This window comes from Phoenix dactylifera, chromosome 1 (genome assembly GCF_051530095.1).
Source record: "Phoenix dactylifera cultivar Ajwa chromosome 1, Ajwa_hap1_PhDact_Kaust_v1.1, whole genome shotgun sequence".
NCBI lineage: Eukaryota > Viridiplantae > Streptophyta > Magnoliopsida > Arecales > Arecaceae > Phoenix > Phoenix dactylifera.
Window position 1 is genome coordinate 19150820 of NC_143190.1, and position 21567 is coordinate 19172386.

Below are 21567 nucleotides of genomic sequence, written 5' to 3' on the forward strand. Positions count from 1 at the left end.
TAATTCATTGCTCATAGAGGCAAGTATGATACATTTGACAGTCAAACTGTCATTTTTCCACATCTTATGTGTGGCAACCTCCACTTCTATAGCATCATCCCCTAGATCTCCAAGATCAAGGGTTTCAAGTATATAGAAAATTTTCTCCTGAGTGAGTACTATCTTTAAATTCCTTAACTAGTCCACATAGTTTGGTCCGGTCAACTTGTTGGCATCTAAGATGCCTCTTAGTGAAAGTGAAGAAGCCATTTAATAATTCTACATATGCAAGAACAAAACTAACATAAGGAGACCAATCATGATGATATGTTTGCAACTAGATAAGAATTTTAATCTAATTTGTCTCCTACTATTTTTATCGAATATCATAGCCCTCTTCTATGATAAAGGTGAAAGTATAATTTTTTTTTTCTTAGTAGGGTTGTGATCTTAATTCATTATAAAAAGCCTTGTATTTACACAACAAACTCTTATGAGTTCAAAGGTAGAAAATTCTTTCCAATTGCATCTCATGCAATTCTCAACTTTATCTTGTCCTCTTGAAATACTTATTGCCTTGTGTTAGCACAACAAACAATAATATTTTAGTTAAGTCAAACCCTTCATTTCCATATAGTCATATTCGAATAATATTGCCCTTGTGGTTGCACAACAAGGCAATATATTAAAATATGCCATAAGCATCTTAATGCACCAAGACAGTATAACATCAGTCCCCATTGCAAGTCTTGTGGTTGCACAACAAACTAGCATGGATCTTGACATAATAATGTCGAGGTATGAAGGAAGGATATTAGTAGTGTTTTATCAACATTAAACTTATCCATAATAGGCAATCAAATAATTGGCCAGGTAAGCAGGTGAGAGGCTCCCCTTACTAAGAGAGTAAGGTCCTAATTAAGTAACCACCTTTAGTGCTTTTCTTAGACACCAATTAGATTAATTGTTCTAGAATGGGTTAGCTCAAAGTTTTTCAACACTATGACTTAATATAATTTTTATTGAGGGCTTACTAGTCTCTAGCACATTCTTTAATTGTAACATATATTTAACATGTCTAAAATAAACTATTATGCATCATGGCTATCTCATAGCATGTATAAATTATAAGCAATTAATTAACATGCTTCAACATATTTTCATATGGAAAATTTCATATCATGATATTTTATTACATAACATATCATATATGAATCATACATTTCAGCATTTCTTTAAGCATATGACATTACTCTCTCATAGTAAATTAATAATCATACATCATACATAATTATTTGATTGAACCAATTAAGGATGGCTCTGATACCACTGAAGGGTTTTAGCATGTCTTAATGGGCAGCGGAAGTTAGGAATTTTAAAAATTTTCTTAATAAAGTTCCTATGCATAAAACCCTTTTAAGCCTAGATCACATTAATGATTACAATCATATGATATAATATAAATAAAGAATTAGTAGAATACCTCAGACGCTAATCCAAAGTGTTCAATCTCCATGAGGCGTCCAAGTGTCCGCCCTCCAATGGTGATCCACACGAAAACTTGATTCAAGTCTTAAGCTCCAAGGACTTTGATCCTTAATGCAGAATTCTTTTAAATAATTCTAATGGCTTGCTTTCCTTCCTTTCTAATTTTCTTTTTCCTTCTAAAAACACTTCTAACCTTTTTGTCCTAAAGAAAACCTTCTTGTCTAGGATTAGGACAACTTAAGAGTGATGTTAGAAAGAAAGAAGGCTTGTAAGAAAGAAGGGATATGTGAGAGAGAGAGTTGGATTGATTTTCGATGGATTAAAACACCGGGAGCATTCCCTATTTATAGATGGCGTACGGATGTATTGTAGCCATCCATTCATGCATGAAGAGGGGCGTGAGATCAAGGGGTGTGTTATTTGATGAGAGGGCATATCAGAAGTAGTTAGGATAAGATGAAGTGCTTATGATATGGCGCTTCATCCTTATCCATTCCCTAAGCACCTCTTAATGAAATCCACCGTACTCATGCCTCTCTTCATTTCTTCTCATGCATGAAAAATAGGGAGCATTCTCAACCATTGATCAAGGCTAGATGATGATCCAAAGGCCCTTATTGGTGGCGCCATAAGAAAGAAGGAGAGAGAGAGAATGATGCGGTTGAAGGGAGAGTAGTTAGGATAAGATGACGTGTCATCTTTATCCAATCCAAGGGGCGCCATCTATTTTAAGTGCTTATCCCTTCACATAAAATTCTGAAATCCCATCATCACACCTCCTTCATCACGTCATCAGCCCATCACACCATTATCTTGATCATCCATCATCTCATGATGAAGATCCAAGGGCCAGCGCCATGAGTAAGGGGAGTTATGTCATCATCCAACGGTTCTAGGATGATCCAATGGTCCCAATGCAAGGCACCTCATCATGATCATATTATGTCTTCATCCAATGGTCATGATTAAAGGCTCCTTCTAACCCAATCCAATTAGGTTCAAACTAACTCACCATTATGTCTTCATCCAACGGTAGATGAAGATCTAACGGTCAAAAAATAAATGATTTATCAAATCTAATCTAATTAGACTTAAAACAAGCCAATTAGGTGCCAACTCTTGGCTAACCCATATTAGAACATGATCTAATCAAATTAGATCAATTAAGAATCAGATTCGAATCCAATTCGAATGAGGAGCTAAGGTTTGCAACATCTGCTAGGATGTTTATCTTGCAAACATGATCTAATCAAATTAGACTCTTGATAAGTTTTCTTGTGTGTGACCCATTGGGTTCCATACTTAGCCAGCAATAGGTGTGAGTGCGAGTTGACCCAACTTGATTAGAACTCTTCTAATCGATTTAAGTCCAAACTGCGCGAACCCAAACTTAACAATTAGAATCCTTTCTAATTGGTGATCGAATTAAACTCTTTAATTTGATCAAACCTATAAAACAAGATTGACGTCTAGCAACGTGTCATGTCTATCCGAAAAATATGAAATTTTGTAGAAATACCAAAAATACCCTTCAGTGGCAAGTTACCGTGCAATTCAATCCTTTAATCAAACTGCATCCCAAATATGTATATGAGTATGAATATATGTCAAACTCAATTTCATATCCAAATTTTTCTCAATCTTTTAATGATAATTCAAATAATGAAACATTTAGAAACTCTTTCTAATTTTCATTCTGCTTTGATCAAAGGCTTCCTGAATTATCATATGATTAGAATAAATAGGATGCTATCTTCTCTTACTAGAAGTGATTAATTCCTTGTTGACCTACTCATAATCTTCGTACATAATTCACCATATCCAGAAGACCTCGTACACAACTTATTGTCATGAATGAGTGTAAACCAAAATATGGGTTCATGTGCACAAGATACCATGGTGATCTCAGGTCATAGGATCAGTTGCACAACTCCCACTAAGAGAATCATCTTTTGACATGTATGTAAGACTTCATAAGATTTCTCTTTGTAGGTCAATTCAGTGAACTCATTCTTCTAATGAGCACCCACATCTTTGTATTAGTGTCTCCACACAAATGATTGTGAGATCAATCATCCTCTGCTTCGAGCATACATAAGACATGCCAGTTTTTCCGGTAATCATTGATCCCCGACTCAATGTACCAATGACTGGAAATATTTAAGATTAGGATTTTAGGATTTTAAGTCTCACTAGTATGATCTCATCATAGTCTTAAAACCATTGCCCTAATCTAAGGAGTTTATCATAAATATAATCAACAACATATGATAAAACATAATGCCTTTATTCATATTTAAATGTCATGTACATGATTTGGACAAATCAAAAGAAAAAACCTTTCGCAATACATATTGCGATTGGCTTGTAGGGCATCTACTCTTTCACTGACAATAAGAAATGTGCCATTGGATCCCTCTGGATGGAAGTTAGCATGCCGTTAGTTCCTCTGGTCATGATTCAGCTCGGAGTTGGATTCCTTCAGATGGTGGTCAAGTCACTGTTTGATTGACCTGGTCCCATTCTTGGTCGAAGTCAACTTTGAAGTGATCTAACAGTAAGGAGGCATCACAGTTGATTCTGATGGTAGGATGCCTGCAGTCAGTTGATTCTGATGGTTAACTTCATGCAGTTGGCTGCATGATCTGAAAAATTCAGATTCGGTGACTTTCAGTTTTCCCATCCCCTGCTCAGCTATACTTACATCTAACTTTTATTTCTATTCAGATATCAGTTGAATTTCGTTGCTCTAATTTTCTTGGATGAGGCTAATAACAATGGATTAAATGGAATATGTACAGTATTATGAAAATGAAAATTGTAGCAGATGTTATGTAACAGAAATGGGAGTTCTAGTGAAATTTTGTTAACATGAGTTGGAATTCACTGTACTTTCAATGTATTACTCTGGTTTGATGAGCTAAATGTTAACCATCTCACTAACTTTCCCATATATATATGGCTTATTTATTATTTTCAGGTGACACTTGCCTAACGGTTTCTGCATGCATGAAGCTGACTTCAGCATGTCTATTTTAGTTGAATGAAAGAATTAACAATTTCAAGTCATCAAAGTGCATAAGTTGGTGGTTCATGGTTTATAAAACGAAAACTGAAACTGAAAACTTCCATTTATGGTTCTTGATTCAAAAACATCTTTGGTTTTGGAGTTTCTGCCAAAACTTGTATATGGGCCAAATTTGTTATATGAATGAACACGGGATGCACAATTCTGAGAAGCATTTTTCCTATATTAAGCTTGAAAATTTGCAGGTTTCATGAATATTTTGGAAGCATAGTAGAATTAGGTATGAATAAATTCAAAGAAGTGAAGTTTGTCACAATGGGCTTGGTTCCATACAGCTTAAACCTAAAAAGGCTTATATTCTTTGGGTTTAAATTATCATTGATTGAATAATAATTATATATTACACTTTAAGATGATGTGAAATATAATTATTCTATTTTATATTCTAAAGATTATCTTCAACATGCTTGTACTCAAAGATCAAGACAATACAACATTTTCTAAAATTGTCTCATTTGATTTCTCGATGTGTCTATTTTTGTTTGTCTGAGTTTTTACTTGTTTTTATTTTTTTAATTATCCTTTGGTCCAACGTGTGAATACTTGAGCTCAAACTACCGAAGCCTCTGCAAATGCCAAAAACTGCAACTCATTTTCCTTGTTTGAAAATGACTCATATCTTCAACCTTGTCATGTGGAAATGTTGATCATAAGTGTGCAAGTCATAGTATTTATGCGTGTAGCTTAGGTGGCATTATGTTATTCATCCATACATGTTGATAAGTTCTGCACTTGAATAAGATCAAAAATATTTTACTTTCAGCTGTTCTTTTCTTTGCAAAAGATGTTGCTTGTGTATAAATATTTTTGTCTGACTGTTCTCTATTATTTCAATTGCTAAACCAGGACATCTCTTTTGCTATGCCTCTTTGTCATGCTGAAGTGGAGCAAGCTATGGATGATGAATTGGTCGAACTTTCAGAAATTGAGAAGCAAAACTTTGGCCAGGTTTCTGTAGTGCTTGGACCTTTTGCTTTATAGGGTTCATTTTTAAACTACCATGCCTAATATCTCAGGTTGGTCTGGGGAGTTTTTTTGACAGATAGTGCTTTATTTATACAGACCTTCCATATGGATTCTTTATCTGATGTTGACAACAGCCCCCAGTCTCTCCTATCGTTTATAGGAAATGAGAAGGTCCATGGTTTATATGACTTCTTGCTAAATCACAGGTAACTTATGCGTAGTACAACTTTTACATTTAGTTAGTTACTTACACTCCAATTCATTTTTGGCTTAGCTTTGCATGGTTCTAAACCTTCTTTTCTACTGTCATTCAGGTATATTTTAAAATCTTTCACTGGTATTGATGTTCCCACTCTATATGCACCTGTGCCATTCCAAAATGCCAGTCTGCATGTTCCAGAGGTGAGTTTGTTTAGTCACAACTACCTTTTACAGTGGTTGATCATTTTTTCACCTTTTCGTCAACTTAAATTTTTATATATTTTATTCCCTATTCATGTTGGCAAATTCAAGACTTGGTGTGTCAATAAGGTCTTCATGTATGATCTAAATGATTGTTTACATGATTACTGAGTAGCCAAATCTCCTATAAAACCCTGTACCACGTTCACAAAGTTTGTACCTAACAAGTTTCTTTGTAATGGTTCAAACATTGATTAATTTTCTAGAATATCAGGACCATGCTCAGCAAGGTCCTAGTGGAGTCATTCCTAGTTATGCCTAACTATGTGTTTCTAGAACAGTCAAGTGCATGCGGTGGAATACAAGAAACCCCCTGGGATCCTCACTTATAACCAAGCAATTAAAGAGAGTTTATAAGCTGCAATTGTTGAATACTATCATACTATCCCGTTCTTTTGCCAGAACAATTACACTTAGTTGGTGATATAAGAAAAAAATGCAATATGTTTAGCTGAAAAACTAGATCCAGGAGGCTTATTTGTCACAATCCTTTGCAGGTAAGATGTAAGGAGATGAGAAAAGCTGACATGGTCGTTCCCTCTTCAAGTGCATCTGATACAGAAGATGCTGAAGCCATTCCTGGTTTATCTGCTGCTGGTTTTTGTTATAGTTTGGAGATAAAGGATACAGTTATTCCCCCTTGGATTGTCTCTGGACTTTGCTCAGCAATGAGTTCAGATTTCAGGAGTTTCGAGTCAACGTATGTGGGAATCTCCAATACCCTTTCTAGACATCATAGATTCAATAAACAATCATTTCTTAACTACACCTTCCATATACAAATGCGCGGCAGAACTGCCGAAGGATTCATATATGTTCTTCTTCTTTTGCAGCTTCACAAATGAACCTGCATCAGTTGGCTTAAATGCTGCCCTGGACTCTGTCTGCCACAAATCTAGTGTGCCAGGGGAGACGGATAAGCCCTTGCTGGACAGTGTTGATGCCTTTGGCATTCGGGAAGCTGTTTTGGACCCCTGCCTATCTGCTGCATCATTGAGGCGCCTCAAGTTTTCCAATGGTGCTTATGTCGCTTATATAGATCCAATTTGATCATTGATCTTCTGGAAGTACCATATCTGATAAATGAGAGCTACATTTAACTGTAAACGATTCGTCATCATTAAATGCGGCTGTTCCTGCTGCCCCTTGCACTTCATATTTTTCAACTATGAAAGCCACATACCATGTATCCTTTGTATTCAAACATGCACCTGTGCATTTTGCTAATATGTGATTTGCACATTCAGGCTGATATCTTTGAGGGGTTGGCTACTTGTGTCCAATCCGACTTTATATGGTCTCACATTTACCACATTCTTCCTCTTTATTGGACATCCAAGCTGACCTGTTCTCTCTTTTGCTTGATCAGTCTCATGCACTCTGTATTTAAGTTCAATGCAAGCTCATTTTTGATTAGTTTGTCTCATGCACTCTGTATTTAAGTTCAATGCAAGCTCATTTTTGATTAGTTTGTCTCATGCAACTGCATAAAAACTGAGTTGCTTTGGTTATTTACTCTTAAAAGTTTGATTGAAATTACCTTAAAAGCATGAAACTATTGCAAAGAAATACTAAACAGCAAAATACTGCAATGTTTCAGCAATGCTTTGCTGATATTCCAAAGCAATTGTACTCTTATAAAACTGTATTTTTTGGTTATAAGAGAAATAATGACCCTAATTTGCCACTTCTGCTGCATGCTGAGTTTTTTCAAATAAAGTATTGGCTGTTTATATTGGAATACAATGGAGTAATAGATAAATAATGATGTTATTTTCTCAAGTCACAGTGGCAGTTATTCCCATATTCAAAAGCCATTACAATAACAGAAACAACTAAATGACAATTGTTATTTAAAAACACTATTATATTTACGCGAAATTGCTATAATACTTGTTATAATATTTAGGAAAGTTATGTTTTAACTTTTGAGTTAATGTAACATACAAGCTGACCTAGCATTCACAAAATTAATAGCCACAGAAGTCGAGTAGCGTATAAAGTTATCACAATTCAAAACATGAACTTGATATGGCCGACCTCACTAAAGTCACTCTACATCATGCACACGCACGCATGTGGTGGTGCACTTCAAAAATTTTAAAATTTTAGAACAATTATAGAAATCTTAACAAAAGACCAAAGACAACAAATTTTTCTAACGGTAACTGTACTTGCATAGACCACTCCTACCACCCAAGACCTTTATGAGTCCGGAAAGAGAGAGGAGACCTGTTTGCTAACATCGAAGAAGTCAGCTATGGAAAGAGATGGCCTCCAGATCATGATAATTCCTCCTGAGAGTCCATCTAAGGGAATAGCAAATATTTCGCTTGCACTTTGGGAATAGGTAGCATCACCAATGATACTAAATTTCTCCAAAACAGCAAACATCCGGGTCATGTCCCCGCGTTAATATTCTTTTTATCATGTTGGCAAAAGGAGGATTTTCCGGCCCCTCTACAAATTCCAAGCTGTTATAATCATTGAAACAAATGGGGATTGAAGTTGGGCATTACATCACCTTCCTTCCACATTTCCTGTTTTGGTTGAGGCTGAAGCTGCTTCACTTGCCGCTTGTCCGGGGTCCCCATCCTTTCCCATTCTTCTCCTCCTCCACCCCTGGAGGCCAAACTCCTCTTTAACCTCTTTTAATCCTTGAATTTCGTTTTTGCATCTCTGTAGTGGGGCTAGATCCGATCTTCGCCGGTAAACAGCTTACAATCTTCAAATGCATGGTGTTTTTGGGATATGGAATATTGTAGCGGGGATCTTTTTAGGACGGGTTATGGAGCAACCATAAGGTTTATGATCGGATTTGATTAAATTTGGATTCTTAACCTGGCTATAACACTCACATTTATATGGGAGGAATATGTAAAAGTCTGCACTAGAATGTGTTTCGTCCCACACTAATTATCTGTTGGACAAATTTTGGATACTTATACAATATTCCAATTAGCTTTTTTGAAAGGTCCTAGGCCAAGAGATTGAATAAGGAGATTTCAAGTTTAGCCTTCTATTGATATTTCAATAGTTCCCCATTCTATTCTATGGGGAAAGAAACTTTGCCAAGATTTCCCACTCAATGGGTAAGGAAATTGGTCAGACAGACTTCTCTAGAATAATTATAGGCTTAGGGTTTGTTACCAAAAAAATAACAGCTGAGCAAATATCTCAGCATGAGATTCCCAACGTAATCACTACCAATGCTAAACTTAACCTAGTTGCAGTAACTAGGCTGACCTGTTTGGAGATCCAATGAACAAATTTTTTTTTCCTCCCAAAACATGTCACTGAGTAAGTTTGCACCATGTAAACCTGCTTCCACCAGCACCACTGCAGCACCTAGCATGGGCAAATCTGAAGAGGCTTGTGAACTGATTCCGGTGGCATCGAGTTCAAACTGGTGCACCAGAGTTACTATGGTTTACATGGGAATCAATATGCCATCACCTTTAAGCAATACAAATAATTGATACTCAAATAGCAGCATTATCCAAAGAATGTGTCATGCCCCCGGCCTGATATCACGAGCCGGAGATCGCGCCAACCGCCGGACACCCGTAAGAAACTCTCTCCACGAGCATGCAAGGCATCTTAACCACACATCTCAATTATATAAATCTAAAATAATTCAACTAAATAAAATGTAATTTTTATTCCATTTACTAACTCAAGTCATAAAGTCTCACAGTTCTAAATACGCAACGGAACAATAGTTTACCAACATGCAAAACTTAGTTCTTAAAATAACAAAACCTTGCAATATCTAACAATCATAATAAATGTCTAAGATAACAGTTCAACTTAAATGATCCTAATCTAAGATAGCTTGCGCCACAATCCTTCTAGTCGCTCTTCCATTTTAGAACCCCAATAGACTAGCTCTCGAAATCTGTCAAATATCAAGAAATTGTATAATGAGCTAAACGGCTCAGTAAATAATGAACACTCTAGCTAGATAAATCAGGCAATAATATGTAGAAAATAAATATATATGTAGTTCCAAGATACAAGTCAAATATTTCTTAAATTCTTAAGATTTTTGCACGGTTTCGAGTTTCTTTCACATATTCAATTCATCTTGTCGATCCTGCACTATGACCATATGTTCCCTGTGGCAGGGTCACCAACACCGACTAATCTTCTTGCGGTGAGTCATTCAGGACAGTCAATTGCTAACGTATCTGCCCCCATTGGCGGGGTCCTCAACATAGCCAGGTCGAAGTTCAATTAGTTCTCTATTTCATATTTCAGTTATAAAAACATGCAATGTCAAAACCAAATATCGTTCATATCTTAATTTCTTTCAATTTATCAGATTCAACTCAATAGCAAGAAACTATGACTACATGTTCCCTGTGGCAGGGTCATATCACCAACTAATCTTTTTGCGGTATCAATGTATTAGTCCCCATTGGCAGGATCCTCAACATAGCCCGACTGCGAGTCTGAATCTATTTTAAGTCATTATCTTTTCTCACATTATATTCAGTGTTCCAAGCCGAAAGGTACAATATCAGAGCAATCGAACACGATCCAAATCAGAAGCAAATACGTTCAATCAAAGTCATACAATATTCTAAAAATATACATATAACCCATGCATCAAATTCGTAATCACGAATAATTCGATTCGTAAAACATACATAGTTTGCCGATAAATCTAGTAAAGAGGTTACATTACTTACCTTGCGAACGTGATCCACAACAAATCCAATTAATTATGCAAATCTCTCGTAGAACCTAATATTCAAAAATCATATTCTTCTTTTAAAATTCATCACAACATATATATACATAAACTTAAATTTTAATATCCTCCTATGGCTGACCCTGCAGAAGTGCCTAGCACCTCGAGTTCGGGTTCATACCCGTAAACCACCTCCTCCTTTTATTTATTTATTTATTATTATTATTATTTTCTTTTCTTCTTCTTCTTCTTTTTCTTTTTCTTTCTTTTTTTCTTTTTCTTTTTCCTTCTTCTCTTTCCTTTCTCTTTTCTTTTTCTTTTCTTCTCTTCTTCTCCAGAATCTTCGACCGACTTCTTTGTTCCTTCCCCCCTTTCTTTTTTCTTTCTTTTTCTTTCTCCTCCTCTTCTCTTCTCCCGACTTCTTCTCCTCCACCCCCTTTCTTTCTTCTTCTTTATTCTCCCACGAAGGGAGGTCAGCGAGCTCGGAAGAGGCCAAGTCGAGGCCGACGGTGCCCGTGTCGGCCGACCCTCTCTTTCTTCCTGCGGAGGAGGCATGCGCACGGGAGAAGAAGAAGAGCCCGCGGCGGTCGGCCTTCTCCTTCTTCCCTCTCTTCTTCTTTCTTTCTTTCTTTTTTTTTTTTTCAAATGGTATAACAAGGAAGTGAAGGGTAGAAACCCTTACCTAAGCTCCGGCGAAGATCTGGCGGCTTCTTTCCGGCGGCAAAGGAAGAAGAAGGCCACCCAACAGCCCTCTCTCTCTCTCTCTCTCTCTTTCGGCGGCAACACGAAGAAGAACCCCCTCCTCTCCCTTGGGTGTGGCGGCTCTATCTTGGTGGCTTCAAAGGAGAAGGAGAAAAACCCTAAAACAGGGGGTCCTTCTTCTTCGGGATGGATTCCCTTCATCTCGCTGCCTCATGTGCGGCGCAACTTGGGACTGGGCCGGTCAAATGGACCGGGCCCAGTTCCAGGATCTCACATTCTCCCCTCCTAAAAAAAATTTCGTCCCCGAAATTTGCGTATATGCAATTTTGAAAAGTTGAGGATATTTCTGCTTCATCTCATCTTCCAATTCCCAGATAGCTTCTCTTTCAAAATAAGACTAACCTCCAGCCTTGGATTAAGATGCCATAATTCTTTTTCCGAAGAAATTAATTGCTCTTGATTAATTCTACATAGAAATTTAATTGGTTAAATGTATGTAGGAGAAAGCTTTAGCATCAAATGCCTCTCATTTTTTTTCCCCCATGAAATAATGATCAATCTTGGTCTTAGAAAAACCTCAAGCCCTTTCAAATAGATAGATTAATAATGTCAGAATTAGAAATAGGAGATCTATGTTAAAGTATTCCAGGTCTAAGTCCAATCAAGTAACCATCAATCCAGTAATGCTAAATTTAGGATGCCCAAGATTCTCCTAAGCACTGTCCACAATAGAAAACCCACGGGTGAAAATTACATAGCTACCTCCAGATTATTCATACAATCAACAACATTCTTCTCTGCTAGAAGATTAACTTTAGTCTTCCAATAATTCTACTTATCAATACAACTTCATCTTATCATAAGAAAGGTCAAATACCTCCAAATTTGGTTCTTTTTGTGGATGATGTAAATTAAACTTCTCTCTCTCATAAATAAAAATCAACGTCTTAATTTTGAATAAGAACATCAAGTATCTTTGTCAAAATATCAACTGCTCTTGATTAACCGATCTATCAGAAGATTAGATCATAAACAATTCTAACCCACTCCTTGTAGAATATTCATCAAAGTCAATGGATAACCTCGATTTCTTCCAATCAGATAGAGGGTTGATATTAATTGAAGAAGTTCAAGCTTCAAATTTAGAAGAAAAGAGGTCTACACCAAGATATTCTAGACCGAAGGTCAAAATTGATAGCCCACTAATTCTAGTCTCAAGATATTAAGAATTCTTTAGCATGACATAAAATTGGAGAACCTAAAATAGTACAACAACATCCAAAAATCAAAACATTTTTCTTTCATTTATCAAGGAGATCGTGCTACACAAGAAAATAGATCAAGTATTTCTACAACTAGCTGAATCAAAGAGATGGTACTTCTTACCAACTTAGAAATAATTCAGACCACTACGCTTTCGCTGCGCACTCTAATTCAAATTACCAAAATCCTTTGTATTCACTAATAACTTTTGATCAAAATACAACTTATATTATGAACTAAAGAGATCGAAATTTCAATTCAACTCCTATAAGTAAAAACATCCAGAAGAATTTTCCCATTCCTCCACCAAGTTAAAAGACCTTAAACGACACAAATGAGTAAAACCAACTCGATCATCTCTCCTAGAGTTTCCTTCATTGAGATCTTTAGCATTTATTAAAAAACTTCCATCATAATCATGTAAGCCTCTAAAATTCAAATTTTTTATGCAAATCTAAATTTTATCAGCAACCGCAACAATATTGACAAAAGACCCTATATTGGCTTATAAATCCAAACTTTGAATTGAAGTTTCATATACATTACATAGATTTCGATAAACATGAACAAGATCTATTATTTGGATCCAAAGATGATAATTTAAATTATTAATAATTCCACTGAGATGAATACTTTACAATCTCCAATAAAATTATTTCTTCAAGATTGATAATTATTCCTTAATTCTGTCAAAAGCATAAGCTGCAAATTTAAGAGAAAAGAGATCTAGGCTAAAACATTCCAAATCCAAAATCAGCTAATGCAAAAACCATTAATCCTAGACTTAGGATGCGAGATTTCTCTCTCTCTCTCTCTCTCTTTTTTACAACAGATAGAAGAACCTACTAATAACATGATAATATTTAGTCAAAATCAAAAACACTATTCTTTTCTTTGACAACGGAATTCTCCTTAACAAGGAAACCCATCAGAAAATATTTTCCAATCACATAGTTAATATCGTTGATCATCTTAAAATAATTTAAACAACCAATATTCTCATAATTTACTAAATCACTTCCAATCAAAATCCCAATCTACATTTTAATTTGAAAAGATCTAAAATTCAAATTCTCGGTAAAGCCAAAGAATAATTCTAGAATTTCATCCTAAATATATTCTCCATTTACACAGGAGTTTCATACATGATCCACATACAATGTTCAATCCTTGAAGAATATTTCAATTAAGAACTATAAAAATCTTTCATAGCCCAAATCTTAAACAATATTTCATATGTGAACCTTAACTTATCACTGAATTAATTAATTTCAAGCTAAAAGTGACATCACCATATCCGATATCAATATGAACTTCCAAAATACTTACATTGCACGATAATATTCTATGACTAATACTCTTTTACTTAACTTAGTCAAAATCCAATTAATCATAACTTGGAATACAAATTACTCCACCAAGAAAACTCTCAAAATAGCTTATTCATACTTTGGCTATAAACACAGTTAGCTAGCATTCTGATTTCAGCATCACAAAATTCAGGTAAGATAACACAAATTTACCACTAACAAAAGTAAACAAAGATATTTGTCTTCTTACCCAATCTCTCAAACTTTTCGACAAATTCTAAAAATCCTAAAAGCTAAGCTATGATATAAGTAATCATGATTCCCTAGTAATCTTAAACCTAAGCTCTGATACCACTTAAGTTGTCACGCCCCCGGCTCGATATCGCGAGTCGGGGGTCGCGCCAACCGCCGCACACCCGTAGAAAACTCTCCCCACGAGCATGCAAGGCATCTTAATCAAACATCTCAATTATATAAATTTAAAATAATTCAACTAAATAAAAATGCAATTCTTATTCTATTGACTAACTCAAGTCATAAAGTCTCACAGTTCTAAATACGCAGCGGAGCAATAATTTACCAATATGTAAAACTTAGTTCTTAAAATAACAAAACCTTGCAATATCTAACAATCCTAATAAATGTCCAAAATAATAGTTCAACTTAAATGATCCTAATTTAAGATAGCTTGCGCCACAATCCTTCTAGTCGCTCTCCTATTTTGGAACCCCAATAGACTAGTTCTCGAAATCTATAAAACATCAAGAAATTGTTTAATGAGCTAAACAGCCTAGTAAGTAATGAACACTTTAGCTAGATAAATTAGGTAATAATATGTAGAAAATAAATATATATGCAGTTCCAAGGTACAAGTCAAATATTTCTTAAATTTTTAAGATTCTTTTCACGGTTTCGAGATTCTTTCATATATTCAATTCATCTTGTCGATCCTGGACTATGACCACATGTTTTCTGTGGCAGGGTTATCAACACCATCTAATTTTCTTGCGGTGAGTCCTTCAGGACAGTCAATTGCTAACGTATCTGCCCCCATTGGCGGGGTTCTCAATATAGCCAGGTCGAAGTTCAATTAGTTCTCTATTTCATATTTCAGTTATGAAAACATGCAGTGTCAAAACCAAATATCGTTAATATCTTAATTTCTTTCAATTTATCAGATTCAACTCAATAGCCAGAAACTATGACCACATGTTCCTTGTGGCAGGGTCATATCACCGACTAATCTTCTTGCGGTACCAATGTATTAGCCCCTATTGGTAGGGTCCTCAACATAGCCTATCTGCGAGTCTGAATCTATTTCAAGTCATTATCTTTTCTCACATTATGTTCAGTGTTCCAAGCCGAAAGGTACAATGTCAGAGCAATCGAACACGATCCAAATCCGAAGCAAATACGTTCAATCAAAGTCATACAATATTTTAAAAATATACATATAACCCATGCATCAAATTCGTAATCACGAATAATTCGATTCGTAAAACATACATAGTTTGCCGATAAATCTAGTAAAGAGGTTATATTACTTATCTTGCGAATGTGATACACAACAAATCTAATTAATTATGTAAATCTTTCGCAGAACCTAATATCCAAAAATCATATTCTTCTTTTAAAATTCATCACAATATATATATACAAAAACTTAAATTTTAATATCCTCCTATGGTTGACCCTGCAGAAGTGCCTAGCACCTCGAGTTCGGGTTCAAACCCGTAAACCACCTCCTCTCTTTATTTATTTATTTATTATTATTATTTTTTCTTTTTCCTTCTTTTCTTTTCTTTTTCCTTCTTATTTTCTTTTTCTTTTCCCTTCTTCTCTTTCCTTCCCTTTTCTTTTTCTTTTCTTCTCTTCTTCTCCAGAATCTTCTTCCGACTTCTTTCTTCCTTCCCCCCTTTCTTTCTTCTTTCTTTTTCTCTCTCCTCCTCTTCTCTCTCCCGACTTCTTCTCCTACCCCCCCTTCTTTTTTCATCTTTCTTCTCCCGCGAAGGGAGGTCAGCGAGCTCGGGAGAGGCCAAGTCGAGGCCGGCGGTGCCCGCGGCGGCCGACCCTCTCCTTCTTCCCGCGGAGGAGGCATGCGCACGGGAGAAGAAGAAGAGCCCGCGGCGGTCGGCCTTCTCCTTCTTCCCTCTCTTCTTCTTTCTTTCTTTCTTTCTTTCTTTTTTTTTTCCAAACGGTATAACAAAGAAGTGAAGGGTAGAAAACCTTACCTCAGCCCAAGATCCGGCGGCAAAGGAAGAAGAAAGCCACCCAACGGCCCTCTCTCTCTCTCTCTTTCGGCGGCAACACGAAGAACCCCCTCCTCTTCCTTGGGTGTGGCGGCTCTATCTTGGTGGCTTCAAAGGAGAAGGAGAAGAAGCCCTAAAACAGGAGCTCCTTCTTTGGGATGGATTCCCTCATGTGAGGCGGACACTTGGGACTGGGCCGGTTAAATGGACCAGGCCCAGTTCCAGGGTCTGACAGAATGTAAATGTACCACATTAACATACACACGATCACCTTTCCTTATACATACATATATAAAACTACACAAATTCTTCTATAATTTCAACACCAAAAGAAAAGGAAGTAAAATCTAACTTTATAAACTCAAAGGAACCTCTTCATAACCAAAGCTAGTTAACTTCCAACAACATCAAAATTTATTTTCATTTATTTTATTTATTTGAGAAAATGCATGGAGAACCAATCTGCTTCCTTGATAGAATAAAAACAATACAAAAGGAAAAGGATGCAAAACAGATATGAATCCAAACTTGCTAAACAAATAACATATTCCCAGATACAGAGTTTCCAGCTAACAAACTAACAGTCTCACATCTGAATATGGTAGACGACAACAAAGCTTCACAGCCAACGATTAGACATCTTCCAGCTTTATAGAGTTTCCAGCTACAATTCACGCCATCAGTGATTTAGACAATGAAATCCACGCCGAACCATCTGGATAACCAGATTGGTTTTCCGCACACGGGAAGTCTTTTTGTTACGACAGCATGAAGATAATTATCACCAATTATTCTTTGTGATTTCTATTCATTAGAATCACAAGCTTAAGTTTCTTAGAAAACATAGGGTATCAATGCCTTGACATTTTTAGGGAAATTCTGGAACTTGGAGAGGTACCACTTTCTAGTTGCATAACTCCTACCCATTAGATAAAAGATGGTGCCCAAGGTGAGAGAGCACGCATACACTGTTGGAGAGATCAAAGAAACTCCCACAAAATCTATGATTTCAAAGAGATAATGAGGGCAGATCACCAAATTAAAGAGACCTCCCTTTGGTATTTTGTATCCCTTGTCACCCTTCACCCTAAGCTTTGAGAGGAGGAAGTGGTGGTAGAAGTTACCCATGATCCCTACCAGGAAAAGCACCACCCCTGCATACTCCAAATTGATGGCCGGTTCTGAAATGCCCTGAGTCAGATATTGAGCATAAATCATGCTCACAGTGCTGATGAAATAACTGGAGGATATTAAAATAGCTGAGTCAAGAACCATCTGCCCGCTATATTGATGAATAAACAAGACCTGGAAAAATAAATCAAGAGGAAAGATAAGCTTTTTATTACTCACCTTAATAAATTTAGTAAAGCTTAACTCTAATATGGATTATAGCATGGTTCTTTCAATTAAATTATATACTCAAGCTGGGAAGTTCAGATACGACAGAGCATAACTATAGCATGGACATTTATACTAGTATCAGCCTGAAATCCTGCTCTCATTTGGCCTTGGGTTTGGCCTATAATTTGCTGCACTGCATTTTCTATGTAGATTATTGCAGGATATTTGATATTAAAATATCATTCTTGGGAGGGAACGGCTATTACTGCCTTAAGGCCTATTAAGGAATGCTTCGGTTTAAGTCTCTCCTGCATATCCTAATCATATTTATCCATTCTGCAACTTACCAAGGAGTAAATAGAAGAAATGAAACCAATGATAGGTTTAAACAGTGAAAAATCTATTGCAATTACCAGGCCAAGCCAACTATTCATAAAATGATAATAAATGAGATATTAGTAGGACTACAACTTGGGCGGGTTAAAACAACACCCTTTCTTTTCCATACTTCCAAATCAGCCAAATAAATTGGTAGCCAGATCCATGATACCATTCATATGCATTTAATGGCAAATTCACACCTCACTGAACTGGTGCCGAAAGCCATAGATGAGAAGACCTACCTTCAACAATCCACCCTCCTCTCTCTCTCTCTCGCTGTGACATGCAACCCACCTCTCCAACCTAATTGTCACCCTCCTCTCCCTCACTCTGTTTCCTTTCTCTCACCAATCTCACTCCTCTTGATCTTTGTTTCCCTCACTACTACACAAAGAAGCTTAGGCCTTCTAAAGATGCTGAACTGAGGCACAAAGGAAGGAGAAAGAGATTCTAATCAAGAAAAGGAAGGTAAACAAAAAGAATGACAAAAAACCGTACTCAATAAATTGTTGACGCTATATTTAATCATTTTCAAAACTCACTGCGAAGTTGGAAGAGAACATGATAATGCACTGCAAAAGACTGCTACGACAAACTCCATTAATTGGTTGAACTTCTGGAAGTTCTCCAAGAGAGGACGTTGTTTGATAATCTAACAGATGTATGGATAATAATGAGTTAAGGATTTCATGGTGGGACAAAAATCCATCCATTTCCAGGGAAAAGATGTTGCTTTGGTCTTGAGATTACCTCATAGCAGGGTGATCAAAAACATGATAAAGAGTCACAAGTTCATCCTTAAAGAAAAAACTATTTCAATGAGGACACAATGACAGAAAGACAACAAAGAGATGATTTGCTCTTGGATAGATAAATTCATAAAGGCGTATTTTGAAGTCCTTGTCCTTTATATCCATGTTATTGTCTTTCTTCCCCAAAACGAACATGTTTATCTCTTAAACTGAATTTGAGGCAAATTTTCCATCCCCTGTCTGAGTTATTCACTTGGTATGACTTATAAGACTCAGTTGGTTGAAAAAAAAGTATGGCTGAAAAAAAGTAAAATTGACACAAATTTTATTTATTTAGCTAGAAACAGTTAACATAAGCAGACGGAGATGATGATAGACCTTTGCTCACCACATTACCACCACAATTATCTTGGATCCTAGTGCTCCTAGAAGTTCACAAACTTAGTGTGCACTCCTTCAAACCTGACAATAATTTTCATGATGCATGGTAGTGAAGATGATGATGTAAAACTCAAATTGGCAATGCAGTAGCAATTAACTAAAATAGCTTTTCGAAGAACATACCTTCTGAATCCTAACAAATTTGAGGTTTTTTGTGACTGATTAAATCGACATGGCTAACCAAGGGAAGATGCATAATCTCAAGGGAAAAATATACACTAGGAGGAATCCATTTTTGACAAAATATTAAGAGACCAAGCACCAAAACAGATAGGTACATTGGAACAGAGTTACAAAAGAGTGAAGAAGGCAAAAAGTACAAATTCTATAACCTTAATAGCATATCTTTGGGGATTTAAGTAGTACATCACTGAAATGATTACATGATTTCTTTCTTTTTTTTTTGATGCAATTTATATGATCTCATCATCGAATTAAAGTCATTTAATCACCAAGGTGATTGAAGAAGATTGACAAGATGATCCTGCAGAGTGCAGACTCTTGTTTGAGATAACCGCTGAATCTCATTTGAGATGACTGCAGAAATTCTCGAGCTGGCTATAACAAGAAAAACATTGTTTTTGTTTAAAGTTATCATTGTCAATGGCCAATAGAGGATAAAGGGAAATGCGATGCAAAAGCATCATCTGATAGTGTGGAATTCGGTATGTGAGCCTAAGTCCGGGGAGCTGGGCCTCAAACGCTTGGAGCCAATTAAACTAGCATTGCCTGCAAAAGTTGGGTGGAGGTCCCCATATGAAGATAATGTGGGTGGCGGAAAATATGAAAAGCCAAGTCTTCTCTTTCTGAATGGAGGCAATTCTGGTAGTGGTCGTAGTGGCAGCATTTATTGATGCTATAGTCACGGTACAACACCTCCCATCAATTAAGCACACAGAAATTAATATGCAAAAACACCTAAACATATGATTTGAGTGCGAAGAGAGATTTTCAAATCAATTATACACTTGTTTTGATGGAGAAACAAAAATATATATGTTACACAAGTTCAATTTTACTTTCTCAAGGTTAAATATGCTTCAAGTTATTTTTTTTAAAGAAAGGAAAAAGTTTTGAGGAAAAGCAAATTTACCATCATTAGCAACTTAGACGCTCTATCACACCCCCTATGTATTTTAAAGGAAGACAGAATATTGCAAATTTATCATAAAATATAGCGATACAAGATAATGATTCAAATAATGCAAGCTTCAACAATATGTGGTCATTAATGACATACGTGGTGGGCAAATGATCAATAGTTTGGTGTGGTTGAGCAAGAAAATTAGGATATGTCTCTGTCTATAATAAATATTGACAAGTTTTCTCAAACATTATGTCTTCAATATTACCCACGATTTATTTCCTTGACAGTCCAAATTGCACTGAGGTTGGCCATTTGGTAAATCAAAGGTTGCCAAAGCGACAGTTCAGAAGATGCTAACGATGATTACTTCGGAAAATTAACAGCAAAGAGCACGCACAGTTCCGACTGTTTGTAAGAGTTTTTGTTCTCAAACACAAAGAATATCTCAGAATCAAACGAACCAAAATTAAAAATAAAATATCTGGTACCAAAATCTAAGAAGGAACTATATGTTGAAAAACAAATAGGTAACACTGAATCGAATATAAAATGATTTCATTTATATACCTCGAAGACTCTCTTGAAGAAATGAAGGCTGAGAGCCAAGCTGAGCAATTGGGACCTCATGCCGGTGACGACGCCCGGAACGGCGAAGGAGGCGACGGCGGCCGCGAGAGCGGGCGAGTACAGCAGCAACATTCCGGTCCGGCCAGAGAGCCGCATGGGTTTGGGGCGCGGGGGAGGGTTGGCGTTCCAGAATTTGGAGTACTGGAGGTGCTTGCCACTGACCTCGGAGAGGCCGGACAACGAGGGGGCGGTGAAGCTGATGACGGACATGGCCGCGAGGAAAAGGGACGGAGGGGGTGGGTAGAGAAAGTTAGGCAAGATCGTCGGCATCATCACGGCTTCCTGCCCTCGCTGCTCCCTGGGCTTTTTTCCTTCCGCACCGAATGGCTTCGTAGGATGTAGTGCATACCATTTATTGCGGCCATAATCTTTCTTTTGCGTCGATGGGCTACTCTGACCCGTTTCTCCGAAAGAGGAGATGATGATTTGATGGGACATCAGCTAGGTCCTTTTTATTTACATATTTATTTGTTTATTTTTATTTTTAGCCTTATTTACATTTTAGGGCTTATTTGTGGGTTAATTATGTTATTTGTGGTTTATTAGGATTTATTTCTGTGTAAGGGAATTTATGCAAATTTTGTATTTTGGCCCTATATATAGGGACCTCTTTTCATGATTAGGGTTTAATGAAAAATTAAGAAATTTTCTCCCCCACGTATTCTCCTCCTCTCTTCTTCTCTTCTCCTTCTTCCCCTCCTCTTCCTCTTTCTCTTTTCCCTCTTCTTCTGTTTC

At 36.6% G+C, this 21567-nt stretch overlaps 2 protein-coding genes across 14 annotated transcripts in view; one reads left to right on the forward strand and one right to left on the reverse strand.

Annotated features, from left to right (window-relative positions):
- The window catches only part of LOC103698495 (downstream neighbor of Son), a 39081-nt gene extending 31759 nt beyond the window's left edge, over positions 1-7322 (forward strand). For all 13 annotated transcript variants that reach the window (XM_088721066.2, XM_088721065.2, XM_088721069.2 and 10 more), the window contains 5 exons: positions 5402-5503; positions 5618-5727; positions 5836-5923; positions 6481-6683; positions 6817-7322. In XM_088721066.2, the coding sequence (XP_088577192.1) occupies positions 5402-5503; positions 5618-5727; positions 5836-5923; positions 6481-6683; positions 6817-7033 (720 nt within the window). In that variant the 3' untranslated portion in view covers positions 7034-7322. The remainder of the gene's footprint in view (positions 1-5401; positions 5504-5617; positions 5728-5835; positions 5924-6480; positions 6684-6816) is intronic.
- A 9277-nt stretch (positions 7323-16599) lies between these two features.
- LOC103697798 (3-oxo-5-alpha-steroid 4-dehydrogenase family protein) lies at positions 16600-21236 on the reverse strand. The gene is made up of 2 exons (XM_008779731.6): positions 20773-21236; positions 16600-17508 (listed from the first exon to the last, which is right to left on the reverse strand). Exons 1-2 carry the CDS (start codon positions 21103-21105, stop codon positions 17038-17040), a joined length of 804 nt encoding a protein of 267 aa, XP_008777953.4. The 5' UTR covers positions 21106-21236; the 3' UTR covers positions 16600-17037.
- Positions 21237-21567: the final 331 nt, after the last annotated feature.

What these genes read in the sequence shown, in the direction of transcription:
- LOC103697798 (XM_008779731.6), bottom strand. Translation starts at nt 21,105, where the DNA reads ATGATGCCGACGATCTTGCCTAACTTTCTCTACCCACCCCCTCCGTCC. An exon ending in TCTTCAAGAGAGTCTTCGAG is followed by an intron (nt 17,509 to 20,772) that starts GTATATAAATGA and finishes TTATTTTTCCAG; the next exon opens with GTCTTGTTTATTCATCAATA.